Here is a 17,641-nt window from a genome sequence, read left to right as displayed (position 1 = left end):
GCTAAATGCGATGAAGACTAAAGCCAGATTAAGGGGACCTACAGTATTCATGTTGAAGTTTGGGAAACCCTCAGATGAATAAGCTTTCAATTGAATCAGTGCCCTTTTGTTTCCTGCCCATTTACTACAGAACTTACTGAATGTGGAAAGGATTCATGCAATCATGAGTTTTCTGCCCATCATCTTGAACCAGCTCTTCGAGGTTTTGGTGCAGAATGAGGAAGATGAAATCAGTACAACCGTGACCAGGTATCCATAACGTGACCTTGGGAGAAGAGGTTTTGCCATCTCTGGTTTCACAAAACTTAGACTCTAACTGAACAGCCACCTAATTGTGTGTGCTTGCATTCCATTTGAACACGTAGCTCAGATTTCTCACTCTTCACCTTGTACCTTCTAATCATCTATTGTTATCTCTCAAGTAAAAGATTAGGCCTCTTTTTAACTTTTTCTTTGTGATTTTCAAACTTTTTATTTTGAGGTAATTGTAGATTTGCATGTGGTTATAAGAAATAATAAGCAGAGAGATCAATCTCCATGTTCCTTTTACCCAGTTTACCCCACAGGCAACATCTGGGAAAGCTGTAGCAGACTGGCGCCACCAGAATAGTGGCATCGATAGAATCAGGATACAGAACATTCCATCACCACAGGGATCCCTCGTGTGGGCCTTTCACAGTTGGAACTATTTCTCGCCCATCCCCACCCCGACTCCTTATCTGTGAACTACTAATCTGTCTGCATCTCTATAACTTTATTGTAAGAATTATGTGTGTGTGTATATATATACACACATAATTCTTACAATATATACACACACATACAATGCTTCATCTACATATCTATAGGTATTTCTATTTCTGTATTTATCTATATAGATAGAGATAGAACTATACAGTATGTCATCATATATAGTATGTAACCTTTTGGGACTGTTTTCTTCACTCAGCATGATTCTCTGGAGCACCATCCAGGTTGCTGCATCTACCCAGAGTTCCTTTCTTTTTATTTCTGAGTGGTACCCCATACCACAGGTCCCCTCCTCAACAGTTTTATCTGTTGAATGAAGCTGTGTTGCGTCACATTTGGGGTAGATTTGGGGTTAACCTAAGTTCTCATTTATCTGAGAGAAATGTCCCATGGAATTCCTGGGTTGAATGAGAGTCGCATGTTTAATTTTGAAGAAAATACTGAATTGTTTTCCACAATGGCCGTACCACTTCACATTCCTACCAGATCTTTTTCCTCTTTAAAAAGATATTCAGTTTTTCTTTAACTCTTCTCACTTTAGGTTTATCTATGCTACACATCCTTCCAACATTGCTAATCTCCCTGGTGACTTTGGCAATCACAATTTCCTCTTTATAGAGATCACGTCTTGAACTAATTACTGAATCATATATTCCTAATGTTCATTTCGAAAACATTAGTCACAGCATTCCAGAAAAAAATCACTCTTGATATTGAAATGTTTCCAGTACCTTCTGAACTCACAGGGATGTTATTAGCCTTTTGCAGAATGAAATCTCTGGCCTTGTTTTTAAGGAGAGGCCTGAAGCCCTGGAAAATGAACCTATCTCTAACAGTCCCACAGCCAGCCATTTCTAGGGACAGATTAAATGTCCCCAACTGTGTCTTCAATGGATGCTCCTTACAGCATGAGTATATGGGTCTGTGGTGACAAGCTTCCTAAATATTTCATCAGTCATATCTGTTGAAATTCAGAGATACTCCTAAACACTAGTCATGGAGTAACCGGAAGTGTTCATGTGAAAATACCTACCAGGGCCACTGCTGCTACAGAAACCCCATCCCAGTGAAGGAAGAAAAAAAAGATCCTGCATCTTCACTCAATTACTTTTTCCAAAAGCATATACATCTAGTGCCTCTAGGCTGGAAGGGAAGTCTTATTTTTAAAAAAGGAATATGATAATTAATACAAGGTTAAATATCTTAAATTTAAGCAGGTACTAAAAATGATCCCTTTTCCAAGAAGACAATGCCCACAAACAAATAGACTATGATAGCACATTCAACTCAGGCAAAAAAAAAAGTCTCCAATGTGGATACTGCAGCCGTAAGACAGTGCTTATATCTAGCATCCTAGCGTTTAGGGATTTCAAGGTTGGAATGGCCAACAGGTAATACAGATATTAAGTACTTAGTATCGGGGGGATAGGGAGGATGAGGGAGAGTCTGAAGTTGGTTCATTCATTCACTCAGTAACTATTAAGGACCCAGTTTTCAAGCACTCCACTGACAAACCAAATGGTATCTCCCGGCTCGCTCCAGAGAGGGCACTGACCGGCCTTGTTTTTTCAGGGTTCTGACTGACATTGTGGCCAAGTGCCACGAGGAGCAGCTGGACCACTCCGTCCAGTCGTACATTAAGGTATGGAGTCACTGCCTGGCCACCGGTCATTTGCCCTTGTGCTGCGTGGCTTGTCTCATTTCCTGTCTGCAATAAGTAGGGAGTGTTTCTCTTTAGCTGGGTGGTGCCCCCTCTCGGTAATATCAGGCATTCCACTTAGCTACTTGGAATTCCTTCTCTTCGCAGTGATGGGCTAGGTGTGTTGTTTGAATGTATAAATACATAAATAACCTGTACATGTGTAAATGAATATCTATATGGGGAGAAAAAGCAAAGAAAGAGCTAGAGAAGAAAATTTAAGTATTTTCCTTTAGAAGTCAACCTTGCAATGAATGAAATTTCTGTGTAAATTTAAGGACGATTTTTCCTGTTGGTTTGTTGAATGCTCTGTGTATCTTCTGTAATGTTTTCTTAGCTTTTCTTATTGTTTTCTCAGGCATTATTTCATTTTCCCAGTTACTGTATATTTGTACCTGCTTCTGGTATGTGAAGCCCTTTATCCTCTGGCATGAACCACTAGCCCATTCCATCAATGTGCACTGCTTCTTCCAGTGTCCTTCGTCAAGTACATAGTCTCATTTCCAGTTGGCCTGTGAATTAATGCCCGTGAACTTGCGATGATGTTTGCACATGGTAGTTCCTGCATCGTCTTGAAGGAAAAGAAAGAACCCATGTAGAGATAAATAAGAGTAGCTTAGTTCACTTTATTGGAGACGCATAGAGGACCTAAATTTCTACTTTTTCTATACATAGATGAATTTTTTTGAGACATAGACCTTTTTAATTAAAAGAATATATTACACTAACATATACTGATAGACATGTACCCATCTAATTTTACATGTACAGAAAGTGGACCAGAAAAGAATTGTGGGTCTTTTGTGCTAGAAAGTTGATTTTTAAATAATTTTATGGAGAAATTTTTTCATTTCAGTTTTTATGTCTATATATTTTCTACCTGCCAGAAATGTTAAATGTTTTTCCAAATACCCATGCATAAGTGTATGCCCTTTCTTAAAATGTCCCATATGCCAAAAATAGTTAGTTCCTTCAAAATCATTTCCCTCTGGTCTCATTTTACCCAATAAGATCCACATTTGCAGAAGGCCAGATTTACCTACAAATGACTTTTTAGTGCGCTCTCTGTTTAAGATAGAGTCTTTGCTTACTTTTAGAGCTTATCGATGAGTTTACATTCAACAAAACCTTCTACACAACCTTCAGTCTCTCGATGCTTACTTCAATTTTCCATTTCACTCTCCAAGGGGGCTGAGACAAAAAAAAAATTCTCCAGATCACATTACACAAAGTCTTCTCCATCTCAACACAAGGTTTATGTACCTTTTTCCAATGCAATCACTGGAAATTACATCTAGAACCCACCAGTGTTGTGACATTTTTGTAACAGTCAAATCTAGATCTTATGAGAACCTTAGAGTCAGCTCTCAGACTCCATCTGTGATACTCTTGGAGAGGTATATTGGAAATGCGTACCGGGATGGTCTTTATTTTTAACCAGGATGTTTGAATTATCCTGATGAGACCATTTGATTTTGTGATATAGGAGACTGCTTATTTAGCTTGCTCTGAAGAGGTTCAAATTTAAAGACACACCTCTATGAAATTTCAAGCTGATAACAATATTTAAATATGTTTTACAACACATTTTCATAGGCCTAAAACAAATGCAACCTAACAAATATAACCAACTGAAATTTTACTCTTGGAAAGAGCACTAAACTAGCAAGTGGGAAACTAGATTCTTGTCAAGGTCCAACAGTTAATTTAAGCAGTCAGTCTCTCTGAACCTCTCCTTTCTCCTCTGGGAAGCAAGATGGGTCCGGCCAGACGAACATCCAGCTCTATGACTCTGGGACTGGAATCCTGCTGTAGTATTGTACATGGTTGGGAGCCTGACCTTGACCAAGGAATCTGATTTTGTTTACCCTTGGTAGGAAAAGTTATTATTTAACATATAGATAGATAGTAAGCCCCACAACTAGGAGTATAATGGAAACTGAGGAGCTCGTACATATACATGTTTTGATGTCCTTGAGAGATGTGATAGTCAATGCAATTAATATTTATTCAGAAACAAACTAAACACCATTTCAAGTTCAGTGGTGCTAAATGCTGCTAACTCACCCATCTACAGTATCCAACACACACACATACACACCATGTCTTTTGCAAAAAATGTATGTCTAGAGTTAATTAATGAAATGCCATGGTTTACAGAAATTCATGGCACTGACATGTTACAGCCAAAATTTTAAAATAAGAATATTTCACTGCTAGTTGTAATACCCTTGGGGCTAACTAACTGTGCATGGTATTAGGTAGTTATGACATTCCCTTCACATGAGTCATGATCCATGATGGGGAAAAATCATATTACTCTTGATTTTAGCTAGTTTCACACATCTCTTAGCTTTGTCTTTCTCCTCTGGGATGAACTTGGAGAAGTCAGGCCCCATCAGGATGACTTAACTGTCGATGAGCTATAAAGTTTAAGCAAAATACAGATCTAAATGTGAATGTGCTTTTGCTTTGAGTTTCTTGCCTGCCTTCACTCTTGATTATAATGAAGTCTGAATTGTGAATATCCTTAAGAAATGAACTCCCTTGAGGCAAACCCAACTCATAAGTAAAATGTAATTTAGTAATCAGCAAATTGATGTTGATATCCTTAAAATAGATGAAGAAATACCAAAAACTAAGACCGTGACATGCACTTGGTGGTGCATGCCCAAACCCATCTTTTGAGAAATAAAGAAGTGAGCAGCATGTGTTATCTCACTGATGGCCAGTGTCCATGACCCTTGGATGGCTGTGTCTAAGCATGAGATGGTAGGCCCTGGGCATGTGGGGAGCTCATCTACTGGCCTCTGGAAGGCACCTGCTTCCCCACTTGGCTATTTGAGTGGGTGCTCTACCCTTTCAGGATGAAGAAATGCTACCATGCCACCTGTTGCCAGTGGAAGGAAGGAGAAGGGGAAATGTGTCCTAAGTAGGTGGGTCAAAGCCCTCCATGTTTCCTTCAACCTGCTGAATTGCTCTCTGACTCTTTCTTTTGATTTCTACAAAAAGAGTTTCGAGGAGAGCCTAGGTGAGCCAGTCCCGACCTGTGCAAAGCCCGACGTAGGAGCAGGTGTGCACCACTCTGGTCATTGGGCCTTTGTTTATTTCATGACAAAATCTGGCATGAGCAGACACTTTTGAGTTACGAGTTACTCATGGAACATAAGTTTTGAAGCTTTGTTTTCTTACAGCATTTGACTTGTTTCTCTGTTTGGATTTTCCTCAGTTTGTGTTCAAGACCAGAACATGCAAGGAGAGAACGATACACGAGGAACTGGCTAAAAACGTGGCTGGTCTTTTGAAAACAAATGACTCAACAACAGTGAAGCATGTCCTGAACGTAAGGAACTTAAAGACAGTTCTTTCGTTGGTAGTATGAGGTTCACTCTTACCCCCAGAAGGTGATAGGATCCATTGATTTTCAGAGATCATGTCTCTTATAGTTTCTAGCATAAGCTTCATATTGTAACTGTAGCATATAAAAAGTATTAAGCAAGAGATATCTGTCAACAGAATAGAGCACCTTCAGAAGTAGAAGGACCCAAGTCCTTTGGCCTAAAGACAGAATAAATGTCTATGAAGAGTTATCTAAAGTACTGAAAAATTCCAAGTGTAGCAAAAATAAAATGTGCTGGGTTTATTAGACACAGTAAGAGGAAATATAACAACAAAAGGATTGATGACATGTTAATGAATGTATCTATAGACAACGGAGAGGAAACCAACACACAGACACTCTTTGACCCCCCCAAAAGCTGAAACACCTAAAGAAGAGATGGCAAAAGTTTATGAAAAGGCCACTCTAAATTATTACATATAGAAAAGCAAACTTAGTCCCCAGCTTAATTAAGTATCTATCATGACTTGACAGATGAGTCATGGATTAGTAAGTAGCTACAAAGGGAAGGCAGGATCAATAAGCATCAACATGAGTTCACTAATATCAAATTATCCTGAGCCAAGCAATTTGTTTAAATTATTGTTCTGAGTATATTCATTTAGTTAATTCAACAAACATGCCTTCGGTGCCTCTCATGCAACAGGCACTGTCCTTCGCACTTGGCACATAACAGAGAACAAAATAAGGAATTCTGCTTACATTCTGCTGGGACATAACAATAAACCGCAGACACAATAACAACGATAATTAAATCGTATGTTAGAAGGGGAGCGGTGGTGAGGGAAAAGAACCCGTCAAGCAGAGAAGGGGAATTGGGAGCACTGAGAGTGCAGGGTGAGGTTTGCAGTTTTACACAGAATGGGCAGGATAGAGCTCACAGAGACGACAGTCCTTGAGAAAAAAAAAATGTGAGAGAGTCGAAAGAGCTTGTGTGGATGCTCAGAGTAGAACATTAAAGGTAGAAGGGGAGGCCTGTGTGGAGTAGTGAGGCAGCAGCATGCCTAGAAAGTCCCTGAGGGATAACGGGGAGGGGAGGGTGGCTGGAACCAAGTGAGCAAAGGAGGGAGACGGCCAGATGAAGTCAGAGAAGCAGCGGGAGGGTTGGCAGATGGCAGGAGGCCATATGGGCCCTGGCAAGGGCTTCGGCTGCCACTCAGAATGAAACAGGGACCCACTTAGAGGGAACTGAGCGGAGGAGTACTGTGAGCTGACCTGGGTTTAAAAGGATCTCTCTGACGGCTGTGTAGAGAATAGACGCAGTGGGCTGAAGATGGACACAGGGCCACTGGAGAAGTCGCCTGCCCAGAAGCCGGGTCTTCCGGGGAGAGTTGGCGTTTAGTTAAAAGACGAAAGGAAGGGACTGTTTAGAGCGGGATTTGCATCTCCAACGGATTTTGCTGATGGCGAACCATGTGTTCCGAAACCGGTGGGTTTCAGGAGATGGAAGCCGTGGGATGTGTGGATACAAAGCGTGTGGCGATTGAAGAGCAGGAGCGGAGGTGGGGCCTCTTCTGCTGTCCGACTTGGCCGCAGACAGGAGGCCTCACTTGGTTAGTCCTGGCGAACTGAGGTGGAGAAGAGAGGAGGCAGCAGGAGCCCTGAGGGTGGGGACTGGTATCTGCTGGGTTCCCAGGCACGTGTCAGAACGTTTGCTTGATGGTTAATAATACCATTTTGGACAAAATGACCCAAAGGAGATTTTAAGTGTTCCTTGTATTAACCTGCCCAACAACGTGAATTTGATTTCCAATACCATGTAGTAAGAAGTGACCCTTCATTAAGTCAGAGCTGCCCCTTTGGAACCTAAGCCCGTCTCAGTCAGTCTTCTAGAGTCAGGACTGTGTACGCAGAAGTTCCTAGCACGATGATTGCTGTCAGCCTAACATTGGGTGTAATGCCAATGCCCAGCCACAGCAGAGCAGTCAGGTAAACTGTGGTTAGATTCGTGAGGCTCTAACAACAGCAGACCCTCAGCTCCATGATTCAACATAAAGGAACCTCAAAACATAATTTGTTGAATGAAAAAGGCAATCGCAGGGGAATACGTACAGGATGATTCCATTTATGTGAAATTCAGTGGCAACCAAAACTAAATACATTGTTTTCTTTATTTTAATTATTTTCTTGTTCAATTATGGTTGTCTATTATTTTCTCCCCACTCCCTCCAAACCCACCTCCCTCCCTTGCTTCCACCCTCCCCCTTGGTTTTGTCCATGTGTCCTTTATAGCAGTTCCTGAAAACCCTTCTCCCCACTGTCTCCTCCCCCCTCCCCTCTGGCTATTGTTAGATTGTTCTTATTTTCAGTGACTCTGGTTATATTTTGTTTGCTCTTTTCTTTTGTTGATTATTTTTCAATTAAAGGTGAGATCATATGGTATTTGTCCTTCACTGCCGGACTTATTTCATTTAACTAGATATATTGTTTTAATGTATAACACCGGTAGCAAAATTATGAGGTTAAGCAAAGGAAACACTGCCCCAAATTCAGACATTTTCGTGGTGGAGGGGAGGAGAAAGAGAGATGATGGAGGAGTACATTCGTTAAACTGTATAGACACAAAATGTACTTTTTGTATCTAGGATAATATCACCCTTTCATCCTTAGACCCGAGAAACAGGGGCCTCCACTAGAAACATGTGCTCTAGCCTCCACCCGCTGGACCCTCCCCGTAGGAAAAGATGTAAGAGTGGCCAAGGGACAGGCTCACGGGGGGCCCTTCTGAATCTTTGAGTATTCTCGGAGCTCGCACTTCCTGGTCCCGCAGTCTTCCTCACATAGACCTCGGTCCTAAATGCAGCCGTCACAGAGAAAGTCTGGGTGCCAGAGCACAACCCTGGAACCAAGTAGAGAGCAGTTTGCAGTGGAAGGGAGGGACTAGTTTGTGGACAACGCCTGGACGTGCAGGCTGGACAGTCACACGTGAACCGGGCCCCTCAAGGTGCAGGACAGAGTCCTGAGAGACAAGAGGGCACAGGCCAGGGTGCTTCTCTCCCCGGGTCCCTGCGTTCTGGTTCAAGCTTCCAAGTTGTCATGGAGTTTTACTTGTCAAGGTAGGAGGATCAAACACATTTTATCTAACACTTTGTTAGTATGACTTTAACTCGGATATTTAGACATGAGACCCACTTTCAATCTTGCCTCTAACCCTGGAAATGTTAGAGGTAGGCCTGCTATGATCTATTACAAAACAAAAAGGTTTGAGTTTTGTTTAGCTAAGTGAAGCAAATACAACCCCATGGATAAAGGCCTCATAAGACTACTCTTTAATTGGCCATGTCAAGTACACTGGCATCTTGTTTTAATGCAAATGTTCTTTGAGATTACAGAGAAACTGGAATGTCTGCCACTTACTTTTACCACTAGAACTTTGATAAAGAATCATCCTAACACAATGGAGAAAATATTATTCCTCTGATGCATTTACTTTTAAAGAATACATTTTTAAATAAAGATTTTCTAATATTACAAGTGGTAAAGGACAGAATTACATTATTTTATGATAGGATAGCAAATGTCTCACTGTCTTTTCTTTCCCTAACAGCATTCCTGGTTCTTCTTTGCAATTATCCTAAAATCAATGGCACAACACTTGATTGACACAAATAAAATTCAGGTAAGATCACAGGCAATACAATACTGTCCAACAATTATCCTCATGAATATGCAGTCAGGAGCTCCATTTTCATTGACATTGTAAACTTAGCAATATATATTCATTGCTTTTTAAGTGGGAGAAATGATTATATGTGTCCCTTACCCTCTGTGGCCTTTGTTGCTGCACCATGCAAGGCTGGGTATTCAGAATTTTAGAAGTGTATGGCTCAGTCTAACAATGATTTTTATGCTTTTATCTATAGTAAAAATGTGAGTTTCATTTTGAAGGTAGCTTGTGGGATGAATGGATTTTACCTATCTCATGCAAAGAGGCTGTGCAAGTGCACAAGGTAGAGACGGGAGACTAGAAATCGCAGTTGTCTGGAACTCTCCCCATCTGCAGGAGTTCAGTCAGGATGAGTGGATTCCTGGACCTGAGGGTGGTGTTCAGGGACCCATGAAGTTTTATTCCATGAACCATATGTAATCTCACAGCCAAGCCCTTTTGCAGCTAGTGGCAAAAATCCCTCGACTCTGAGGTCCCACGGGTGCTCACTGTGGCAAGTGCTGGGACCATGGAGTTAAGACCAGCTGGTGCAATCTTTCAGCTGTGGGTAAGGTTTGAGGATCTAACCTGAGACATGGTGATCGTGGGTGGTAATGAAATTTGCTAGGAGAAAATGGCAAATGTTCTCACACAGAAAAAGCTGAAGATGTGAGGCGATGGATGTGTTCGGTGACTAGATGAGGAAAATTTTTTCACACGACACATAAGTACCAAACTATCAAGATGTACATTTTAAATACCTTATAATTTCACATCAATTATACCTCAATAAAGCTGAAATAAAATTTCCAAAGTGACTAGCTGGAACTCACTACTTACTAGAAGACATGTCAAACCAACATTTGTACTCATTCAGTTATTCATTCATTGATTTTTATAGTTGGGGGGGTTCTAGTTTTAAAAATCAAAGTAACTGATTTTCAACTAAATAGAGAATTATGTGTCAAAGAAAACCTAGAATAGCATCTAAAACCTAGATAGTATTTACTTCCTGAAGGGGCAGTGAGGGGAATTAAGATGTAAGAGGTAATATAGTCAGTAATAGTATAATAACTATATATGGTCCCAGGACACTAGACCTGGGGGGGGGGGGTCACCTAGCAAGTTATACAAATATCTGGTCACTGTGCTGTACACCTGAAACTAATGTAATATTATATATAAACTGTAATTTTAAAAAATGTGAGGAGTCATAGAAAATGTTACACTGTTTTAATAGTTTGCACTTAAATGTAATAATTTACTTTTTTAATGAAAATTTTTCTAGCCCAAGATAGAGGGAGACATTAAATGAAAATGATGGAATTCATGACCTTGAAACTAAAAGTGCTTCTATTTTATTACCACATTCAAGTTTTCAAAAGGACTCTTTGTTTGGCAATATATAAAATGAAGTAATTGTTTCAGTTTATTTTTTTCCAGGCTTAGCATTTCCCCATTGCCATGTTATAAAGAAATGATCTATTCTTTCCTTAGTTTCCTCGGGCTCAAAGATTTCCTGAATCTTTCCAAAATGAATTAGACAATCTTGTCATGATCCTATCTGACCACGTGATTTGGAAATGCAGAGATGCCCTTGAGGAAACAAGAAGGGCCAACAGCAGCGTTGCCAGGTTTCTTAAGGTACAGTTATATGAGGTCTAAGTTCCATTCAAGCCCCCATGCTAGTGGACACAAGATGTTCTCAGTGTTCTCTGACTCGCATGTCCATTTATGATGAAGCGCCTGGAAGGACCCAGCACGCCTGCAGGGAGCCTGCATCGTGCAGAAGTCTCAAAAGTTCCTCTTCTCCCCGCCCCTCCCCATGGGACTCTACATCACCTGAGCCTGAGGTTACCCTCGGGTGTCCACCTCTCCCTGTTCTTCTGGGAAATGAGAGGAGTCATCAAAAGAACCTAAATTTGTATTAAAAAGGAACATACACATGAGGCAATATACTATTATGGAATGAACACGTGTGTTAAAAACATTCCAAAGGATAAAGACAAAAATAGAAAGGAAAAACAGAACAAAAACACAAATGGAAGAATGTTATTTGAGAAAACAGCTCTTGTTTATGCATGGGCATAATTCAGTGGAAGACATTCCATGCAGTAGAGGACGCATAGCAAGATTTTATGCCCAGTCCTATCTGAGTAGAGATTTGCGAGTAAAATTGAGGAGAGATCCAAGAAATGCAAAACCGTTGCACCACCCTAGACTCTTTTGGACAAGAAAGGAGCGTTCCATACTGAGTGGTACCACAGTGGAAAAAGTCCCTAAAGAGTTTTACACGTGTGTGAGTGGATAGAATGGCACACCTGCAGGGATGCCCTCCGTAGGGTGACCTGCTATAATGCCTGGACACACTCCTTGGTAAATACAGGGTGAGGCAGAAGTAGGGTTATAGTTTTGAGTACATGAAACACAAAGTTTATTCTCATATTACTATTTATTAATCGTTGCATTATTTTGTGTATACTTTTGTCCTACCCTGTGTGGTCCATGCCTCCTACTTCCTACTTTTTCACTGCAGTCCTTGGCCACTGTCTCTTGGTGACTGGTTGCATGGCCTTCCGTGTTTTGAAGGAACAGTGGGTGCTGTGCCAACTTGGAATGCTTGCCTGTCTCCTCCAAAACTACCTACTGCTTAACACATTCCATATTAAGAGATCTTGACAACAGGATAAGAGAGGCGGGGGGCCGCTTCCTGATGGAAATCTCAGAATCTCTTACCTTCACTCTTTAAACTCAAGCTGCCTCTGCTAGAGAAAAGCTAGTGTGTTGAAGGAGGCCAGCGCGGTTGTAAAAGGTCTTCCTGAGCCACCTCTGACACCTGCCATGCCTTCCCAGAGCGGTATAGCACAGGAATCAAATTGCTAAAAAACTATCATAAAATAAACAGGCAACTAAAAGCGAAAACTTTCTATACAAAACTTCCTAATATTTCATTGCAAAACTCCAAGTGATGTTGTATAAAATTGATTAGCACGGGTTGTAACTTTCTGATGTGCGCACTATACCTAACACTTTAACTAGTTGCCATATGTGGACAAGTGCTTACATGTATTTTAGAGATTTTTTAAATACTATGATACAACACATTTAGTTTAATGTTATTTTATTTTAGTAAATCTCATTGTCCTTTCTAAAACCTTTAATGGTCCTAAAAGTAAAAATGTCTGAATTTAAAACATTATCTTTTTTAGCGCTGCTTTACGTTTATGGACCGGGGCTTTGTGTTTAAGATGGTGAACAATTACATCAGCATGTTCTCCTCGGGGGATCTCAAGGTGAGACCCAGGTGTGGGAATGACTGCATTCTCAGTGACGGCATTACAAATAAATAAGTTGGTCTTTCTATCTGCCTAGAACAGTAACTTATCCATGCTCTGCATAAAAAAAAGTTCTCTACCAAGGAGAGGCGGTTTTTTAAATGGCTTATCACTTATAAATTGCAATAGTTTAAATTATTGACTCAAGTTGCCATTAAACACAATTCTAAAATATCTAAGCAAAAGGAATATATTTTATTTTATTAGCTGATGTTAGCAAATACAATGAACACCATCTGAGTCTTTAAAAGGGATTCCTTATCTTGCATGTAAGGGAAAATAGAACAGTTATGAATGGGCTAATTATCCCAACTTCTCTGGTTATTCTTAGCTTATGTATCACAGTTGTCTTAGACCATGTCTGGACTCCATTTATCACTGTCCTATGCGAATATTATTGAAAAGCAAAGCTGCTGTGGGATCAGAGGAGAGGTCGAGTTAATAATGCATCCTGAGAACAAATGGCGCACAGAGAAAGAGTCACTTTCATTTTTTATCGTTTGCACTGTTGTCTCCCTAGGTCCTGAGAGCATTGGACTTGATTGTAGTCATCCGTCTTATGATCTGAGTGTAGTTTTAGGGCTCTGCGCATTTGGTGAGGCACTATTTTCCTCCAAATAAACATGTTCTAATATAAGCTAAAAGAAGCAAAAAAATGAGTCAGCGAGGTAGGTTAAAAATGAGATTATAAAGGCCTTGGCCAATCTCTTGAAACAGGAGGGGGGATGCATCTACCAATTGGGAGGAGACAAAATTCTTTAAACTTAACAATTAGCCAGTGGTCACACAAAAGGAGTTTCATCTTCTTTCTAGGCAGAAGATTCAAGAGCAGATTTTCTTTTTGGACTGACTTTCTTGATGTGTAAATAAATAGTCATTCAGTTTGTCTCTTTTTCAGACCTTAAGCCAGTATAAATTTGATTTTCTTCAAGAAGTATGTCAGCATGAGCACTTTATCCCTTTGTGTCTCCCCATAAGATCAGCAAACATTCCAGGTAACAATTCCAAGAGTTTTCATCAGCTCCTACAGAGTAAACGCTGTTCTTTCTTTGTTCATTACTTTCCTGTTTCCTCAGTCTCGGCTTGGTCTCAAGATGCCACGTGAGCAGTAGACCCAGATAATCGAAATGCAAAATAAATGGTTGGCCTGTGATAATGAGTACAGCTCTATAATTCTCAGTTTTTGTCCATGTTTCCCTTTCCATTGAAGAGAAGGCCAAGAAAAATTTTACATTGGTGATTGTAGCTCAAAGATTGTTAACCTAGAGCCACATTGTCCTTCACCATGCTAGCTCCAAAAGACAGCTGTCCTTTGATTTTGAGAGATAAAGTTATATTTTTAGTATGAATTCATTTAAAATTATCAGTTAATGTGTGTATTTATGTCAGAATGCGATTCCTCGAATTGAGTTTGAGAGGAAGAAACAGATACAGTGGAAGGAAGGAAGGAAGGCCGGTGGGTGGATACCATTATAAATTGTTGGCCTCTCTGGGTCAGAGGAGCACGGAGATAGGCATGCAGGTAACAACTGCGCTCCACATGTTCTTTACTATTGCTTACTATGGTGTAAATGGTGTACAGGAAGTGTGTTCGTTCATTACATTGAGTATATACACATTGTTCATTCTCTACCATAACCATATGCTAGCATGATTACAACAGAGAATGATCACCACCCACCAAACTATCAGTCCCTCCTCCAACATCACGATGCAAAGAAAATACTAAAATGATGTACAAACTTTTTGAAATTTTAATTTTATTAAATTTATTGGGGTGACATTGGTTAATAAAATTAACTGATTTTATTTGTATAATTCTATAGTACATAGTCTATGTATTACATTGTATGTTCACCACCCGAAGTCACATCTTCCACCATCACCACACAGGATGGGGCAAAAGTCAGTTTGCAGTTGTGAGTACAGGAAACACAGTTCATTCTTGTATTATTATTTGTTAACTATTGTATTATTTATGAGCAACTGAAAACCTAGTTTTGCCCCACTCTGTATAATTAACCTCCTTTACCCTTAAATACTTTACTTCTAAGCAGTGACTAAATTATTCACAAGGTGCAATTTTGATGTTCATAGAAAGCACGAAGTAGGATGCTAGAGAGCCTCCTTCTGTGTATTATAACTTGCACTAATATTTGAGGGGAGAAGGAAAGAGTAAAGTACATTATCTGGCCTCTAAAAGTTTTGTCATTTTCATCTTAACTATAAGCTACATGTACTATTCCATTCTTTTTCTAATTTATTAACACTTAATCTAGTTTATTAAGCACATTTAATTTTTCATAGAAAAAAGGATAGGAATGTTATTTTGTATAATAAACTGTTTATAATTTTTTGTGTTTGTTTTTGTTTTATAAACTAGTTACCAGGTTATCACTGGGTTAGTCAAACTGGTTAAGAGCCTCAAGAGAGGCCCACTGGGATTGGGTCATTTTGATTACAGTGGTTTGCTATTGGCCAGTAGGTCAGACAAAAAGGCCTGATTGTCTCTTTGTAGATCTGATATTATCAACAGTGAACATAAAAATATATGTTTCACAGCAAGCATATTTCTGATGGAAAAGTAGATGCTCAAACAGAAAGCTAAGAATTAAAATAAATCTGTTCATGGCATTCTCTGTAATAAAACAACCAACCTCAGGCATTTGTCTTGAAACACAATGTTTTTCTGAAGTGATTTACATTTTAGAACAATAGATTCTAATTTTGCAGTGTACATTATACATAGGTAGTCAACATAGTGTGTATCTAAATATAAATATATCTGAACTGTGTTTATTTATTTCAAATCCAGATCCTTTGACACCTTCAGAATCAACTCAAGAATTACATGCATCAGGTAATAATGGAATTTTATGTGATACTACCTAAATATCAATAACCACATCACAGCCCAATAACATTGATGAGTACAGATATCACAAATTTCTAGTTTCCAAATGCTAATATATTATATAGTATAATATATACTATAATATAATAAGTAGCTATATATTTAATACCATATATATACATAGCTATATAATATAATAAGTAGCTATAAATTTAATACCATATAGTCAAAATAATTTAAAAATTATCTGAATGTTTCTCTAGTCACAGATAATTAAATGATTTCTCAGCTTGAATTCTTTCATGTTTTATTCTCTAGAGTTTAATTCTTTTTAATTTCTCAAAGTACCTGAAATTCCTTTAGAGTGGATCATAAATAAAATTCTCAGCTATATAGAATTGCATGCTTGTTCCATGTAACTAGATTTGTATATCCCTTTCAATAAACCACAGCCTAGTTTGGGTTGTTTTTTTCAAGATTGAGATTATTAATACCACATACATTTATAAATCAAATATAACTGGAATGTTCCAATGGTTCATTATACTAATCGTAACTACCTTACCAGTTGTCCTGAAAATTAAATAAGTTATTGCTTGTAAAGTGTTTAACCTGGGGTTGGCACACTGTACATGTTCTATGGGTGGGTGCTAGTTCTATAATTAATCATTACATTTAGGAGACACAATGGACAATTCTGCATAAATGTATTATTCCTGGAAATCTTTACACCCCTTTCATGGTAATTCAGGCCCAACATTTTGCAGCCGCCCTTGGTTTTCCTTTCTCCTTGCTCCTTCACATTCTTCAGACAACTTGTCCTGCTGATACTTCTGCCACTTCAGTCCTGCTCACCCAGGCCCTCTAGGACCTCCCTCCCTCCACTCCTGCTACAGCCCCTGTATTATACCCCTCACCCCTGTCTTCCTACAGTCTAATTCATTACATCCAGCCACCGTATTAGTAAATCAATAAAGCACAGGTCTGATTGGACCACTGACCTCAAACTTAGTGACCTATCATCTCCTACAGAAATGCGAATGGGATTTCTACAGACGCGCCAATAGCAGAGAAACCAAAATGCCAGCTAAGGAATTTGTACTTAAGTTTCTCATCATCTATCCCCAGGCTGCGGCTCGAATGTGAATTCTCATCACTCCTCTTTTGGGTGCTGGGCTTACTGTGCCCCATATCTGTGTGCCCCTCAAACCTGCCACTGAAACCCTGGATCTTCTCCTCCCAGTGTCTTCATCCCCCACTGCCTCCAGCTGTTCTCACAACTCTGCACCTCCAATTCTTAAGCATCCTCAATGGCCCATTTCAACATATTACACTTCCAGTTGAACATTTCCTGACTCCTTCAGACAGAAAATCAGTTTCTTTCTTCTCAACTCTAACACTGAAGATATGATGTGCCACTTTCATGGAACTTGATATTTGACATCATGCATTACTTGTATTCACATGCACCCACCCAATAGCCCCCTCTCTTACTTAATGGTCCTCTCTCTGGTATTTCCTGTTTCTGTGGCAAGACTGTATCACCGAATCCTCCTGGCAGTGAGAGCCGTTGACAGTAGTTTGATAAATCTATCTTGATTATAAAGCGATCGTTTGCTTTTCAATAACATGCTCTCTGTACTTGCCTCACAAAGATATGCCCGAATATTCCGTCACGAATGAATTTTGTCGCAAGCACTTCTTAATTGGGATTCTGCTCCGAGAAGTCGGTTTTGCTCTGCAGGAAGACCAAGATATCAGGCACTTAGCTTTAGCTGTCCTAAAAAATCTAATGGCTAAGCATTCATTTGATGATCGATACAGAGAACCAGTAAGTGGCCTTCCTTTCTTCCTTCCCTAAACACCACTTAATGGCACACTGCATTAAATGTGTAATCAAACCTAGGAGCCCATTGATTTTCACATGTACCATTTCTTTTGGCTCCCTGTTCACCCA

At 39.6% G+C, this 17,641-nt stretch overlaps 1 protein-coding gene across 4 annotated transcripts in view; it reads left to right on the top strand.

The window, feature by feature from the left end:
* DOCK10 (dedicator of cytokinesis 10) overlaps positions 1 to 17,641 on the top strand; it is a 225,740-nt gene that overhangs the window by 171,017 nt on the left and 37,082 nt on the right. For all 4 annotated transcript variants that reach the window (XM_037029382.1, XM_037029381.1, XM_037029380.1 and 1 more), the window contains 9 exons: positions 131 to 249; positions 2,323 to 2,392; positions 5,679 to 5,792; positions 9,397 to 9,468; positions 10,993 to 11,139; positions 12,705 to 12,788; positions 13,729 to 13,825; positions 15,646 to 15,690; positions 17,340 to 17,515. In XM_037029382.1, the coding sequence (XP_036885277.1) occupies positions 131 to 249; positions 2,323 to 2,392; positions 5,679 to 5,792; positions 9,397 to 9,468; positions 10,993 to 11,139; positions 12,705 to 12,788; positions 13,729 to 13,825; positions 15,646 to 15,690; positions 17,340 to 17,515 (924 nt within the window). The remainder of the gene's footprint in view (positions 1 to 130; positions 250 to 2,322; positions 2,393 to 5,678; positions 5,793 to 9,396; positions 9,469 to 10,992; positions 11,140 to 12,704; positions 12,789 to 13,728; positions 13,826 to 15,645; positions 15,691 to 17,339; positions 17,516 to 17,641) is intronic.

The sequence above is a fragment of the Sturnira hondurensis genome, unplaced genomic scaffold (assembly GCF_014824575.4).
Source record: "Sturnira hondurensis isolate 20B ecotype Veracruz unplaced genomic scaffold, ASM1482457v3 Scaffold0020237, whole genome shotgun sequence".
NCBI lineage: Eukaryota > Metazoa > Chordata > Mammalia > Chiroptera > Phyllostomidae > Sturnira > Sturnira hondurensis.
This window is presented reverse-complemented; position numbering and strand designations above follow the sequence as displayed.